Raw genomic sequence first — 16903 nt, forward strand, 5'->3', positions numbered from 1 at the left:
TCGGTTGGGTGCCAAGAGGCAGCCTTTTATCCCTGGAGGAGTCTGGTTGTGAAGCCTGGAGACTTGCCCTGAATCAGAGCTTCTCTACCGACGGGCTGTGTGACTGCAGGCAGCTCTTTTACTTCTCTGAGCCTTGGTTTTCTCATTTGAAAACTGGAAATAATAATACTATCCTGACCTTGTAGTTGTTGAGTCAACATAAATGACTCCTCTCCCTAGCTTGACAGTATATTCTTTCTTTTGTAGCAAATATTTTCTTCCATCTTGTATTTTGGGGAGTAGCTTCCCAGTCTTTCTCTCCCACTAGATGGTAACTCATTAAGGGCAGGAACTCAGCCTTTCTTTTTTTTTTTTACAATGTTTCTTCTAGCAATGTCAGATTCTGAGACACTTCAGTTAATTTTGGCTTTAGATTGAGTTTCTCTCCAACACTCCACTCTCTATGTGGTGTGTCTACATTTTTCAGTGTATCCAGTGACAATGTATGCCATAAATTATTGGCTTTGGGGCCCAAAACTCAGAGTAGAAAGGTAAAGCAATATAATGGAGAGAGTACATGAAGGAGATATGGATTTGATTTGATTTTCCATGGCTGATTTGCTCTGTGACATTGGGCAAACTGTGTAGCCTCCGTGGGCCTTCATCTGTGTCACCATTGCTGCCTATCTGCGATGGTGTCATGGCTGCCATATTACATCTGAGATATTTTCTGGTGCAAAGTGGTGGGTTTGGTGGTAAGAGAACTCAGCCCTTCTTATCTTTGCAGCCCCCAAAGCCAAGGGCGCCGTTTTGTATGCAGTGGAGGTATTAGTTGGGGCCCAATTGGGAGGCATAAACCACACAGTAGTTTGAACAGGAAGAGTATGTAAGTAATATAAGGAATTATTAAACTTTGACTGGAGTAACCGTAAAGATGTAAAGAGAAGTCAAAGGCTAAGGGAGTAGACGCAAGCAAGAACAAACTTGAAAGGGGTCCACCTCCATGGCTGGAGTTCAGACCTCCTTGCAGGAGTTGTGGTTGTAGCCCACTGGATGGCAGAGAAGTTTGCTGGGTTTCCTGGACCAGAGCTTGTCCACAGTTGCTGGGCAGCAGAAAACAGCCCTCTGGGTTCAGGTGAGATGAGACTGGTGGGCAGGTATATAGGGTCAGGGCACCACTGGCAGTGCGAGGCCTGGCACACATGGTGCCTAAATCAGGAGGGCCATGTTGAAGGCCAGGACTCCGAGGTCACCAGGCAACTGTGTACTCCGGGCATGCAGCTGGGACAGAGCAGCACCGCATGTCCCCCGTCCTCCCCCCTACCCCCACCCCAACAGATTCTGCAGCAGGAATAAGATTCAAACCAGGAAGAGAAGCACCCTTCTTCCTGCAGGGTCCCCCTAATAAATGACTTAGTGTCCTACTCGCTGTCAAGGAGAACTTCTTACAGGGTCCAGTCTGTTATCTCAGAGCAGAGACTTAAGGGTGAACTTGGAGCAGAAGGGCAATAATGTAATAATGTGATAATGGGTGATCCAAAAGTATTTGAATTAAATTAGGAAAAGCCACCTAATCTGTCAATAACTCCCTTAACCCCTGTTCATTTTCCCTTCTTTCAGTCCCATAAATTTTACCACCAATAAATGTCAAAGCTCTCTAACTTCTCTTGTAATTTACTCTCTAGCAGCTCATTTGCCTCTGGGGTGTTCCCTTCTGTTTTGTTTTCTTAATGAGGCACATGTCTTCCTTCTCTTGCACACACTTTAAAAGAGATTCATGGGAAGAGAGAGAAACACACAAACACCCTGAGACCCAGTGTTTCATTTCACAACTTATTTCTCCACTCAACCTTGAACTTACTTTCCTTCCGTCTCTCCATTCCATTTCAAAGCAATCAACCTGTCCCTCCCAAACACATTGAGAGTGTCCCCAAGCTCTTGACTTCAACTGGCCATGGAAGGAGTCAGAGCTGATCCAGGAACCAGTCTTTCTCTGCCTTTATGGAAAATGCAGTGGCCTCCTCAAGTCAGACTGGGGAGTTAATCTTGAATAAATCTGAAGAGTCCAGTATCTAATCATTATAGAAGAAAATTGGTGACAGAGCAAACAGCAGACTGGGCAGATAATAATCAGCACAGATATTATTCAGAAAGCATTTGGAAAGGACTAGGAGTTTCAACTTGTAAAGAGCCCTCCAGATGCTCTCCTGCGGGAGAGTGTGTTATTAATAGGCTCCAAATTTGTGTCAAGACAATGTTCTTCGGCGTCAACCACTCTGTTCTTTCAAAATATTTCATTCTCTTCTAGAGAGTCAGATTTAACTAGTGTTAGTGGATGATTCCCTTGTAGGAATTAGCTAAACAGAGAGGTAGGGCTACAGTTAAGACTTTCTCCAAGGATCAAGTGATTTGCAAACTTAATCTGTTTACTATCCTTCAGAAGTGTATCCCTTTAGATCAGAAAAAGTGGCAATGGGAAAAAGTAGAGGAACTTAATCTTTCCACTAGAGTGTACATCTATATATGTGGCTGTCTGACATATTTCTTTTTTTTTTTTTTTTTTTTTTTTTTTTTTGCGGTACGCGGGCCTCTCACTGTTGTGGCCTCTCCCATTGCAGAGCACAGGCTCCGGACGCGCAGGCTCAGCGGCCATGGCTCACGGGCCCAGCCGCTCCGCAGCATGTGGGATCTTCCCGGACCGGGGCACAAACCCGCGTCCCCTGCATCAGCAGGCAGACTCTCAACCACTGCGCCACCAGGGAAACACTGTCTTACATATTTCTTTGCAAGTGTTGGACATTCTGGGCCAGTGGAATCAAGCGTAGCTTGGCAGGAAGCCATCTCAGTACTTTTTCAAGCTCCACCTTCTTACCACTGTGTGTACCAAGGAAATCATGCTCTTAAATGATCAAGAATAAGACAGTGGGTAATGGGATTATGGACAATCTTTATTTTCTTCTTTTTCGTTTATCTGTATTTTCTTCAATGAGTGTGTGTTATTTCTGATATTAAATATATGTAAACATTGTAATGAAAAAAAAAAAACCCACATTTTTCTTCTCTAAATCTCAGGCTGTATTACTACTTTTTGTCTCCTATCTACCCAGAACCTTTTTAGCCTCTTCCCTCCCCCTGTTTAGATTAACTGCCAAAAATCAGCAGACTTCCTTTTTGGAAGAAACTTTTGGAAGAGATTTATGTCTTCACTCTTGAACTACTAAAAACAGCCTGTTTTTCTTCTTCCCCTAACCAAGTGGTGATTGATGCTACACCTGCCTCTGATGTGACAAAATGTAAGCGATGAATAAAACCTTTTCGTGATTCTTGCACATTCGGGGGCAGCGTAGAGCTCTCCCCGGGGGCACCGAGCCATGTGAAGATGCTCTGTGGGGAGTTATTCCGCCTCAGGCACCGTTGGGCCAACTTGCAGGCACCTTGAGGATCTCACCCACTGTCACTAACCTTTGATACTGTTGCTGTGCTCTTTCAGATTTTTGACAATGAAGCCAAAGATCTGGAGAGAGAAGTGTGCTTTATCGATATTGCCTGCGATGAAATTCCAGAACGTTACTACAAAGAATCTGAGGTGAGCAATAGATGGGGTGACATGTGGAAGAGAGTCATTCAATCATTCATTCAACAAACATTTATTAAGTCCACACTGACCTGGGACACTTCCATCTGTCTTTGTGTTGATTCAATTTGCTTTCACATCTTGCTGGACTCTTTACTGCGGGTCTCAAAATGAAGTCCCTACTGCTTGGGGCCCGTGGTTAACCCCGGCTGCCACTCAATTTCAATGTAGTCTCCTATCTCCCCAGCTCTGCCATCAATCTGGGCAGCAAAATACTCACAAGGCTGAACCACCCAACGATAACTGGCCTATAAAATGCAGCAGCCACCTCTGGCTTCCTGTTTGGCCAGGCCTGGGCCCAGCCTGTCTCCCCCCCTCTGCAGGAGCTGTGTTTTATTTGTACCTTTGGGGTCTAACACAAAGAAAATGCTCCATCAATCCTCCCTGAGTGCATATTGAAACTTGGACAGCTCATCTCTGCACAGAACCTTTCTCTCAAAACCAGAAGTGCCTTCATGCAGCCCTCTCTTTTTTTCATCTTGACTAAGAATAAATTTAAGAGAATATGTGTCTGTATGACTCCCACCTACCAGAATCCATTGTGTGCCTCAGTGCGAACTTGCTATTTTACTGTTAGTGCAAGTCCCCATTTGTATCCTGTTAGTATTTTATTAATGGCTGCTGACGGAACTTGGGTGACCCCCTTGGAAATAACGTCCCAGCCCTGCAATGACAACAGATGCTGGGCTATTTTTGTTGTTTAGCAACATTCAGCCAATCACAATATGTTTGGAGTTGGGGCCCCAGTCTCGTCCTTGAGCTGTAACACATGGACCTTGAAACTCTTCCCTCAGCTTGGTTAGGGCTGATTTAAGACATAATAAATACACCCGGTAAAAATGAATTCTACCGTGACACACACTGGGCTCCCAATGTGGTTCAGATTTTTTTTGCTTCCACCTTTTGGGATTCGTTTGGATATCAGAGTCTAACCCAATGTTAGCAAATGCTTAGCTGCTTAATTGCAGGCATGGGCTCTGCAGCTGCTGTCTCTTTAAAGTCGGGGAGAGGCTGATGTGAATTACTCTTGGTGGGACTCAAGGATGAGCTTTTGAACGTCATCCATTTACATTACATTCTGCAGCCAACCACACTTGTGAATTTTCAGAAGAACAAAATGAAATGCTCTCTGTATAACTGTGGACCTGCTCAAGAGGAGAAGCTTGGCCTCCCCTTGTCTTAGAGGAGGTACTTCTGTGGTTTCATCTCAAGGCCACCAGTACTTATGGGGCTTCAGTGATGTGCAAAGCATCATGCAGTGCATTGGGTGAAGCTGTTGCCCCGTCGCTTCTGTGGCTCCTTGGGCCTGGGGGGCTGCTGTCTTACCTGGACGTCCTGGCCTCTTTGGTAGCTCAAGCCTTCTAGAAAGGCAACGTTGCCAGAAAACTCTGAACTGATTTCAGCTCTTCCTCTTAGATAGCTTTGGTGTGGTCCTGCCTGGCACTCAGGGAGTTCCCTTCTGATTCGGAGGAAAGTCTTAGGACAGATATGGAACACTAATGACAAAATCAACACGTCTCATTTCTAGTCATCATGTACCTGACTCATCTCCCTGTGCATTGTGCTCCCAAGAACCACCACTGGAAAGCTTTTTCTCATTGACACAGATGTTCAAGGACCATTTTTTCATGTTTCACAGTCATTCATTTTCCTGGGTCATAAAATATTCTTTTCTAGATGCAGTTTGACCAAGGAAATGAGAGGGGAATAGTCATTCATCCAGTAAATATGTACTGAGTACTCACTGAGTGTCACAGACAATATTTAGATGGGGACGTGGCAATGAACAGAAGAGACACTGAGGGTGTCTAGCAGGGGAGCCAAACAACAAAGAAATAACTACATGAGCACATATGGAGTAAAAGTCACAGGTGCCATAAGGAAGCTTGCAGGGAGAGACCACGATAGGGAAACTGAATTTAAGAGGATGGGATCAGGAATGATGCTCAGGGAGAAATGGCCTGCTGGGACCCGCAGGATGAAAAGAGCTGGGGGACAGTGCTCCAGGGGGAGGTGACAGCATGCATGGGAGTCCCAAGGTGTTACCTATAAGGAAACAAAAGAAGGCCAGTGTGGTTGCAGCAGCAGAAACAGAAGGAAGAATGGCACAAAGGGAGGTTGGGAAAGAGGGTGGGATCATGTTAAGACGCTTAGATTTTATTTACATGCAGTAGGATGCCTTCGAAGAAATTAAAGCTGGGACATCATATGATCCGATTTGTGCTTTTAAAAGATTGCTCTGGATGGAGAAGGGACCGGCCGGGAGCAGAGTGGAAGTCAGGAAACCACTGAGGTCATCGGAGTTGTCTACCTTGTTGATTATTGAAGTTATATGGCAACTTGAAGTGGAGGGCTGGGAGCAGATGGCTTGGAGGTATATTTTAAAGAGAGACTTGACAGGGATTGGTCGTGGACTGGGTGTGAAGGTGAGAGAAGAGGAAGAGTCAGGATGACCTTAAGGTTTACAGCTTGGGCAACAGATAGATGGGGGTGAGAAGAGGAGTGGATTTTGGAGAAAGATGGATGGATTTTGTGATGACAGTGAGACATCTAGAACAAATAGAAGTGGGTCTGGAGCTTAAATGAGAGATCTGGGCTGGAGACAAATTGGAGAGTATTTGGGAAATAGAAGAATTTAAAGTCCTGAGGATGGATGAGAGTGAGCAAGCGTACAGTATAATGGGAAAGGGGTTCGGGTCCGAGCATTAAATTTAGGACAGCAATATTTGGAGATCAGGAAGAGGATGAGGAGGCCCCAGGGATCTACAAAGAATTGGCCAGAGAATTAGAAGGAAAACAAGGAGAGAGCACCAAGGAATGCAAGTTTCAAGAGAGGAGAGGGATCGGTTATGCTTAATGCTGGTGAGAGATCAAATAAGATGAGAATGGAAAACTGTCTCTAAGAGCAGTGGTTTTCCACTGGGGGCGATCTTGCCCCACAAGGATGCTTACAATGTCTGGAGACATTTTTTTTTAAGATTTTTATTTATTTATTTATTTATTTTTGGCTGTGTCAGATCTTAGTTGTGGCACGCGGGATCTTCATTGAGGCACGCGGGATCTTTTGTTGTGGCGTGTGGGCTCCTCTCTAGTTGTGGTGCACAGGCTCCAGGGCGTGAGGGCTCTGTACTTGTGGTGCACGGGTTCCAGAGCACATGGGCTCTGTAGTTTGTGGCATGCAGGCTCTCTAGTTGAGGCATAGAGCTCAGTAGTTGTGGCGCTCGGGCTTAGTTGCCCCGCGGCATGTAGGATCTTAGTTCCCCGACCAGGGATCGACCCCGGCATTGTAAGGTGGATTCTTTACCACTGGACCACCAGGGAAGTCCCTGGAGACATTTTTGGTTGTCACAACTTGGGAGTGCTACCAGCCACTAACCACATCCTATAATGAACAGGACAGCCCGCCACAACAAGAGTGATGGACCCTCAAATGTCAGTATGCCAAGGCTGGGAAATCCTGCCCTGAAAGTAAAAGTCGTTGGAGATGAATGGAGGTCTGGACTCAGCTCTCACACTCAGAGCCACCCCTGCCTGTCCTGGAGTCTTACTTAATGGATGTGGAGGAAGGGGGCCCCAGAGGGCTCAGCCCTGCACACTCTGTCAAGCCCTGCTTCCCAAACGATCGCCAGCCTACATTACAGGTAGAATTTTTTCTCACTCGCCCTGGCAGTTAGACCACAGAGGAAAAGGCAGACTTGGGAGCCTGCAATAAAATAATAGGAAAAGTATGTTCCGTGGGACTCCCTTATGACCTAAACCCACCATCATTGGACTTCCAGAATCCACACTGCAGTATGAGCCTACCAGAAGGGAGAGAAGTGAGTGTCCTAGGCTGTTTAGGTTGTGTGTCAGTAGCCAGGGACAGAGAATAAGGGAAACAACCGATTCAGAAGGCAAACCACTTCCAAATACATTTCTCCTCTGCACACTGTAAATAATTAACATCCTCCTCCCTGCCACAAGAATTTCCTTCTAAAATGAAATCTGACCTTGTCATTTTCTGCTTAAAAGCCTGGTCCCCTTAGCATGGTCCTCTGCCTTCTCCCCTCCAGCCCTCCACACCTCTGTTCCTCTCAATTTGGAAGCTTCTAGTCATTACTCTTTAGAGTTCAGCTCAAATGTGACTTCTCCTCTTTGGACTCTCCTGGGCACCCCACTCCCTACCCACTGGCAGCAAGGATTCTGGTCTGTGGCTTCTAGATCATGCTGGCTCGTGCTAGCTCACAGTTATACCCTGAGCTCCACGAAGACAAGGGTTGTCGTCTTCATCACCATTCCCCAGCAGCTAGGACAGAACCAGCACATAGCAGCCACTCACAAAACGGTTGTTGAATGAATGAGTGAAAGCCATGGGCTTTATTTTTTCCTTCTAGCAGTGACAATTTCGGAGCGGGCGCTATCAATGAAAATGCATTTGTGGCCATTAAGCTAACAGTAGTGAAGCAGAGTTCCTTATATATATATATTTTTTTTTTTTTTTCTATGTCAGCGTCGTAAATAGGAACGCATTTTCTGCAGAGAAAGCTGAAATGCTGGTGGGCTCAGTCTATTCTGAGACTTTGAGGCTTATGCATTCAGACCAGGGTTATCTGGGTCACCACTCAGCTCCCGTCACACACACACACACACACGCACGCACGCACGCACGCACACACACACACACACACACACACCTCCATCCAGGCCGAAGCAGGGGATTGAAGTAATTTCTTTTCTTTTTCCATTTGTCCCTGGAAACCTCCGAACCACATGAGGCAAGAATGCCTCTCTCACTAAGGTGACCAGAGCTGGAAGTTTTCCGCTGGGTGCCCTCTGCCTGGTGGCACAAGGGCCCCCACTAAGCAGAGTTTCAGAAGGACTCCGGAGACTCAGCATCGGCTGGTAGCTCAGCCCAGCGCTCTCTTTATTCTCATTTTGTGGTGCCGTTGTTTCCCAGCCACATCAGGGGCCTAAGCTGCAGCTCCCAAGAACCTCTTAATCTCAAGTTTTTCTCTCCTATCTGTGGCAGGACTCCACAGGGCAGCACTGCATTGTTTAAAAAAAAAGAAAACAGTGTGATTTCTCGGGCCCAGAGAGCACCTCCAGGTGCACCTCCACAGGGCCCCACCAAGGCCCTGCCCCCATTAGAATCATGAAGCTCTTTGCATCAAGTCACATCAGCACCACCCAAGCAGCAAAGACGAAGAGAAGCCAGTGTCTGAGCAGGTTGTACTTGTTATGTGGTCGATACGTGCGTTCTTTCTTCTGCCAAGGTGCCCATCCCTCTGATGCTCTGCCAGAATTTCAAGGTGAAAATCCCAACCCAGGAAGGAGGAACTCAGGCCGATCAGTTGTAGCATGCCCTCAGAGGACACGGGCAGTGAGCCCACACCTGCAAAGCTGAGTTGGCCATTTGCGATGCAGGAACAAATCTCAACACCCAGCCTCCAGGACTGGTCCAGCCTGGACAGTCTCCAAAAGTCAGGCTTAGGGAGCTCTAACTCAGAGGCCTTTGGTGTTGGCCCAAGTCCAGTGCTCTTCCTCCTGGATTCACTGCAGTCGTTTTTAAGGTTCAGCTTCCATTACAAGATCAAGAGGGACCAGAAAAAGTGGCATCTCTAGTGGCCTTCCAGGAGTCTGTCCCCGCAGCTCCCCCCCAGAGACACGAATGTGGAGTCATACACAGTTTCTAAATGTTCAGCCTTGAGTAGAAAGGGGGAAAAAGAAAAAAGAAATGTCATTTTCTGGGAGAGGAAGTTTAGAAGTAGAGGATGTGTTGTGCTTTGTTTTTTAAAAATCTTCATTGATTTATGTAAAGCAAAGGGGAGTTTATAGACCAGTGGTTTCCAACTAAGGCCAGTTTTGCTCCCCAGGGGTCATCTGGCAACGTCTGGAGGTATTTTCGATTGTCACCACTGGCAAGGGGTTGTTTGCTACGGCATCTAGTACGCAGAGACCAGGAATGCTGCTATAAACATCCTGCGATGCCCAGGACAGCCCCACAGCAGAGAATTACCCAGCCCGAAATGCCAACTGCGGCAAAGTCGAGAAACTCTGCTGTAGGCCAATCCAAGGACAGGAAATGCAGGAAAACCTATTAGAAGCAAGACTCATTAATTTCTTTCGTTTGCACTTATTAAGTGCTTACTGTGTACCAGGCTCTGTGCTAGGCACTGGGGCTACAAAGGCCATAATCGTGTCTAGTCTCCACTACCCTTTGAACTGGATCCTTTGTTTTTTTTTTAAGAAAAAAAGGAAATTCCTCTTTCTCTTCATTTTGCAAGATGTAAAAGAGGTCTCCATTTTACCAGTGTTAAATAAAGCATAATAATTCTAATGGAGAAATCAGGGAAATTTACAACGTTTTGAACTCGGGTAGCAATGAAGGAGAATGTGAGACTGTCTCAGAAGCAAGTACCCCTGAAGTGGTATGCTTGAAGGTAGGAGAGTACCAGGCAAGTTTTTAGGCAGGATTTGATTTAGAGCTTTCCCTTTGAGTTGGGTGACGAGGGGACTCTTTTGGAACTCAGCCTCCAGGCCCCCTGGATTATAGAGTTTTCCTGAACTAAGGAATCCTTACAAGCCAGTTCATTGGTCACACCCGATCTAAATATCTGCTGAATTCTCTCTTAAGGGAGAGAGAAGCGAACAAAGAGATACGTCTAACTTTTCCAGTAACTGTCAAGGGTAAGAGATTAAATGCTGTTTGCTAAGTACAACAGGCCCCAGAAAGGGAACAGAGAGATGAAATGAGTAAATATTGTCATACTCAGCTGTACCCTTCAGTACAAAGTGCTTCATCCAAACCACTCTGTTCCCTCAAATTAAGAATATTTTCATGTCGGTCTATATCTTGATGGTTGAGGGTGGTCAGATTTTTCAGTTATCAAAAAAAAAAAATTTTCAGTTATCTCCAAATGGCCAGATTTAACACAGCTGCCTCCTGCTGGGGTCCACTGTGGAGTTCAGTTTGTTGTTGTGCTGTTATTGTCATTTTTTTCCCCTTTTCCCTCCGTCCATCTGCTTCTTTCTGAGAATAACGCAGCTGTTTGGTGATGGGTTCCAATTTGGCGGCGCTGGGCACCTCTGGGATAATAAGAACTGTCTGCGCCCACTGGTGTGGGGCGAAGCCTCCACCACCAAAGTGCTCCCCAGTGATAGCCTCCAAAGCTGGCACAGAAAGCCTGCAAGGAGATAGTCAGTGGAAGGGTCTCCAGTAGCTGCTGCATCGCAGGGCCCTGCGCCTCTCCCTTCACAGGGTCTCCATGAGGCCAGTGCTATTAGAGAGGGAAGCACGTGGTGGCCTCTGGAAGTGGCCGGAGCAATAGATGAGAAGGAAAGCCATTGGAAGAAGAACTTTTTTTTTCTTGGCTGCATCGGGTCTTCATTGCTGCACACGGGCTTTCTCTAGTTGCGGTGAGTGGGGGGCTACTTTTCTTTGTGGTGCACGGGCTTCTCATTGCAGTGGCTTCTCTTTGTTGAGGAGCATGGGCTCTAGGCGCGTGGGCTTCAGTAGTTGTGGCTCGCGGGCTCAGTAGTTGTGGCTCGCGGGCTCAGTAGTTGTGGCGCATGGGTTTAGTTGCTCTGTGGCATGTGAGATCTTCCCGGACCAGGGCACGAACCCGTGTCCCCTGCATCGGCAGGCGGACTCTCAACCACTGTGCCACCAGGGAAGCCCAGCAGGCGGATTCTTAACCACTGCACCACCAGGGAAGTCCCAAGTTAGGCGTTGTTAAAGTTGGTGTTTATGGGGCTTATGATTAAACATAACGCATACATGACATTATTTTATAAAAATGAGCTCACACGATGCAACTTTGCAACATGCATTTTCTCAATAACGATATAAGCTTGCCGTCTTTCTGGGGCAGGACACGTCTCTCTAGCAGACTTCGTAATGACTGTATGATGTGCCCGTGTATGATTATGCCATTCTCCATTTGGTGGACATTTAGAGTGTTTCCATTCTTTTGCTATTATAGTACTTCAGGCAACACCCTCATGCTATATGTTTTTTTGGCGTAGTTTTAATATTTCTGTAGAATAAGTTCTAAAAGTGAAATTGTTGTGTCAGTGGGCATGTGGGTTTAAATCTTTTTAGATATAGCCAAATTGCCCCCCACTCCAAAGCTATATTAAATGATTCTCTGATCCACACTTGTGTGGGAACACACTGAATTTTGAAGAAGTGAGATTGGAAAGGCAGTGTACTGAGTGAGAGCAAAGGCGGTGAAAAGGTAGGGAATTCCGCTGCACGTTCAAGGGTCAGTGAGTAACCGGGGCAGAAAAGAAGAGCCTCCAATGTCAAGCCAAGGAATTTGGCTTTTATTCTGCAAGTAGCTGAGAACTTTCAAAGCAGGGTCACCAGCCACCTTGCAAGGCGTCTCAATTTGTGACCACACCAGAGAAACTGACTTTCTCAGGGGGCGGGGGGGGGGCGGTGGTGAGGGCAGACCGCTGGACACCAAGAGGTTTAGAACCCTGTAACTCATCAACTTACTTGTCTCCTTCTTCTGCTACCTCTTTTCGTGAACAAATCACCTTCAGCCATATTGGCAGCAATAAAACTTTGTTAATGAAAAGAAACTTTTGGAAATAACAGGGCACTAAACAGTAGTCCAGTCTTCAACAACCCTGGCTGCGTCATTTTTAGACCAATAACAAATAGGTACTCTCTTTCAGTTCTCATTTCTTCCAAGTAAAAGAAAGCTGGGTCCCCAAGTCTTACTGAAATACCACGCCTAGTGCTGGTGTTTAAAACCACTACTGTTCTTTTGGCCTAATCACGTGGAGCTACTGCAATGTGTGAGCAAAGCCAATTTTTATTGGGAGTACTAGGAAAACGTTAGTGCCCAACTCCACCCTAGAGAAAGGATTTTTGTTTTTTTAATTTTTCAAGGGGAAAAATAACCAACTTAAACTGCTGCAATAGTTTTCATGAATGAGGTTCCCCAGAGCTCGGTGCCCAGAATAGCAGTTCCAAATCTTACCAATTGGATTGGGTAGTGAAATGCCAAACCATGTGAATCAAACAAAACTGAGGCAAATGAATTCCTAAATATCAGATCAAAACCAGAGATTCTAAGTCTCTGCCAGGAGTGGAGTTGCTGATTGTGGTGCTGGGTCATTGAGTCAATAGAAAGAGCCTTTGGGGAAATGGCCCCAGGTCCCAAAAGGGAGGATTCAACCAAGCAAAACATCCATTGAAGGGAGAAACAATTGGGCTTGTTGAAGAGGGATCTGTGCGAAAGATAACCTCTAGAACTCACGGATGGGGATTCCCAGCCCATGCTTTCCTTGAGTAGATGGAGCTCAACCCTAATGTACTAAGGGGCTCAGGCTTTGGGAGGCCTCCCAGGTGATCACAGCCATTGCACTTCATCAGCACCAATGATGATTCACCATCTTGAATCTCTTCCTCCGTTCAAATGAGTGGATGGATATGGAGAGATGAGATGAGATGCAATGAGACGATGTGATGAAAGGCAAAGCATTAAAGTGCACAGTACTGGCACACAGTTAGCATTTAATAAATGTTCCCTTCTCCCTGCTTTGACACTGGCATTGAGATCTGCAGATGTGTCGCTGGGATGGTTGCTCAGTAGAAACCAAGTGTCTTTGTTTCTTAAGATTTTTTTTTTTTTGATGTGGACCATTTTTTTTAAGTCTTTATTGAATTTGTTACAATATTGCTTCTGTTTTTTATGTTTTGGTTTTTTGGCCACGAGGCATGTGGGATCTTAGCTCCCCGACCAGGGATCGAACCTGCATCCCCTGCATTGGAAGGCAAAGCCAGGGAAGTCCCCCAAGTGTCTTTGGAAAGTGGCTGCCATGAGTGGGGCTCTGGGAGTTTGTTTGCATATTGCTTTTTACTTGTTGGCATGAATGCAGAAGAGAAGCACAGGGTTGGTTTCAATCACTCCAGTCCACAAGATGACAGAATTTGCTGCAGGTACAGCAAGATCCTTCAGAAAATGGAGCCATTTGTACTGCTGAGACCTTTTAAAAAATGTGTTCGTATTGCTTCTGTTATTGTTTAACCTGAATTCAGACTGGCATGTGCCTCTTATACTTCACCCCTAAGAAACCTTAGAGGTTGCATTTACTGTTTGTTGTGCCAACCTGGGGCAGTCTGTAGCACTGGAGTCCCAGGATGCTACCCAAGGCAGTTTGGGCATTTTATCAGCTGTCTACCACAAGCCTTTTACCAGGTGTATTTTAGAAGAATAATAGTTAAGACTTTAAAAGAAGGAAGCGGGATCCAAAGGAAAGGCTTTCAGCCAGAAGTGAACAGATATAACCAAGCTCTTCTTCAGTCCCATCTCATGGAGAACCTCCATCTGTACGTTCAAGAAAACAGGCATTAAATCCGCAGCTTGCCACCTACATCAGCCCCTGCTATTTTTTGCCTTATTAAAACACCAGGACTTCCTGTCCCTTAGAGCAGAGTTCCCAGATCAGATTAGAATCACCTTAGGAGCTTAAAAAAGTGCAGATGCCTGGGACCCTCTCTGGACCTACCAAACCAGATGCAGTAAGGTGGGACCCAAGGATCTGTGTATGAATGCATCACGTTTGGGGGAAAACCTCAGAGGAGAGCTTCCCAACATTTTTCATGCCATGATATGCACATAGAAAATGATCGGTTTTGATTGGCATGTCAGGGAGCTCCTGGTCACAGAGGACCACCCCCCAGGGTCAGGAGGCCCAGTCTGCTCACCCAGGGGCAAAGGGGACCCGGACCTTGTCACACCTGTTTATCCATTCAAGGTAGGGAAGCTCTGCCTAAGCAAGGTCGATTTACAGTGTTCACATTCTAAAACCATTTTATTGTTACTTAATTTTGTAGAGGCGAAAGGAAACAGCAATGTAAGCCTGGAAGACTGCCCAATCCCCTACCGAGGGAGGGGTCAATACCTTTGATTTTCATTCCATCTGTTGAGAATCTGATACCATCTGTCATCTGTAGAGTCATACTCAATGCCTTCCTTGCCAACCAACAGTATTTTTATAATATACATTTGTGCAGTTTTCTCCTAAGTTGCTGCTGAGTTGGGGGCTGGCTTAGGATCGACCCTCATCCAAATTTATTTTCTTTCATTGAAGACCGTAATCAGTGTCCGTCAGATCCTCTGGCTAGATCTTGCCCAAGCCCTTTCCCAACTAGCTCTAAGAATCTAGGGCTGTGACTCTGGGATGATGGAAGTGATATTTTTTTCTCTTGAGAAATAAGACCTGACCTAGTGATTCTCTCCTCCACTTCCATTGTTTCAGACTCCAAGTACAACTGTTCAGCTTCTGCTCCAAAAATATCCAGGAAAGAATAGGTGCTATTTAGTAGCTTGTCTTCATCTTTTTTTTAATTGTTAAGGGACCCAAAGAAAGACATAGAATTATCAGCTCATTAACTTGGGCCTTATACGTTTCAACAGATTTCTCACAGAATTGCTAAACCTGACTTTAGAGGGACAGGAACTAACTTTTGAGAAAAAGAAAGGTCATTGCTAAGTTATTTTATTCAGTTATATCATTTAATGCTAACCATTCAGTAGAATAGATATTGTTTCCATTTTATAGATAGGGAAACTGAGGCTCAGAGAGTCTAAGTAGCTTGCTGACGTTTCAGGAAGCCTTGATTCAAACCCCAAAGATTGTGCTTCTCCTCCCCCACCAAGCTGGCCCCTTCAGGCAAAGCTGAAGTTACAAACACTGTTGTCTGTCTTTATAAAGCACTCTAGGAAATTTGTTTCCTCCTAAAATGTAATTCGTTAACCCGGAGTCTCACTGACCATATGAATGGAGGATCTTAGGGAAAGACAGAGTAAGTAAGAGGAAGGGCCTTTCCAGTCCCTTGGTTACCCTCCTTAGGTTTAATGATCTGATGGAAGTCGACTCCCCATCTTTTAGGAAAGTTTTCCTCCTTGTGAACATTCTAGAAAATAGTGGGTTGGCCAAAACAAACCTGGTCTGGAAAAAACAAAACGTGGCCATCCCACAGCAGAGTAATACAGGAACCCATTAAAGAAAAAATAAAAGTCATAGCCCCCAAAGAATACACCCACAGACACCAGTTTAGGAAACGTTCCTTTTCTCATTTTTATCATCCCCTCAGCAGTCTTGGAGTTAAATAACTTGCCCAGGTTCACACAGGTAGTAGTCGCTGGAGCAGAAATTCAAACCCACGCGTGTCTCATTGCAAAGCTTTTTTGGTCCCCCACTCAGTTCTGCTCCACAGAACCTCGGGCCCCACAGAGGTGCTTCTGAGCCCAGTAAACAGTGACATATATTGTGTCAAACAATGAAGATTGAAACAGTCCAAGGAATCCACTCATCATTTTTACCTTCTTTATATGTTGGGATTCCAAATAATAATTACATCTGGGAAAACAAAATGAGTTCTAAAGCTAAGATCAGTTTGAAATCTATTCCAGCTTTAAAAATGGAAATCCTTTATTGCCTTCAAATACAGAGTGATTGGCTTATTGACTATCTCTGTCCCAGTTTCTGTTCAACAAGTTGGAGGTCCAAGTTTCCCAAAACAATACCATACATGAGGGGCAAACTAGATTCAGGGACAGTTAATCCAGTGCTGATCACTGTTGCCATGTTGCAACTCATCGAGAATATTTCTTAGTCTGTTATCAGCTTTTTAAAAAAATTTTTTTTAATTGATTGATGGATTGATGGATTGGCTGCATTGGGTCTTCGTTGCTGCACACGGGCTTTCTCTAGTTGCCGCGAGGGGGGGGGAGCTACTCTTCTTTGCGATGCGAGGGCTTCTCATTGCAGTGGCTTCTCTTGTTGCGGAGCATGGGCTCTAGGCGCGCAGGCTTCAGTAGTTGTGGCACATGAGCTTCCGTAGTTGTGGCTCGCAGGCTCTAGAGCGCAGGCTCAGTAGTTGTGGCGCACAGGCTTAGTTGCTGCGCAGCATGTGGGACCTTCCCGGAACAGGTCTCGAATCCATATCCCCTGCATTGGCAGGTGGATTCTTAACCACTGCGCCACCAGGGAAGCCCCTGTTATCAGCTTTTGATTTCAGAAACTTACACTATCTGTGGGCAAAATTGTATATCCTCAGTATGGATATATGATACGGTTATTAATGCTTCATAGCCTGTGTCCAAACAGCACAGCTAAGATCAGAGTGAGCAGGGACAGTCCACAACACGAAGTCCCAGCTCAGAGTCTGCCAATGGAGCCAGGTCCTAACCGCCCTCCTTTCTGGGAAGAGATTGGCTCCCTGGCTATTAGGATGCTGGTGCCTAGCCTCTCACTGTCACACAACATAAGGCGGGGTTCTCTCCAGTGGGT

The 16903-nt window shown here is 45.7% G+C and overlaps 1 protein-coding gene across 2 annotated transcripts in view; it reads left to right on the forward strand.

The window, feature by feature from the left end:
- The window catches only part of PITPNC1 (phosphatidylinositol transfer protein cytoplasmic 1), a 257389-nt gene that overhangs the window by 209077 nt on the left and 31409 nt on the right, over window positions 1–16903 (forward strand). For both annotated transcript variants that reach the window (XM_059998410.1, XM_059998411.1), the window contains one exon: window positions 3470–3565. In XM_059998410.1, coding sequence (XP_059854393.1) covers window positions 3470–3565 — 96 coding nt within the window. The remainder of the gene's footprint in view (window positions 1–3469; window positions 3566–16903) is intronic.

The sequence above is a fragment of the Delphinus delphis genome, chromosome 19 (genome assembly GCF_949987515.2).
Source record: "Delphinus delphis chromosome 19, mDelDel1.2, whole genome shotgun sequence".
NCBI lineage: Eukaryota > Metazoa > Chordata > Mammalia > Artiodactyla > Delphinidae > Delphinus > Delphinus delphis.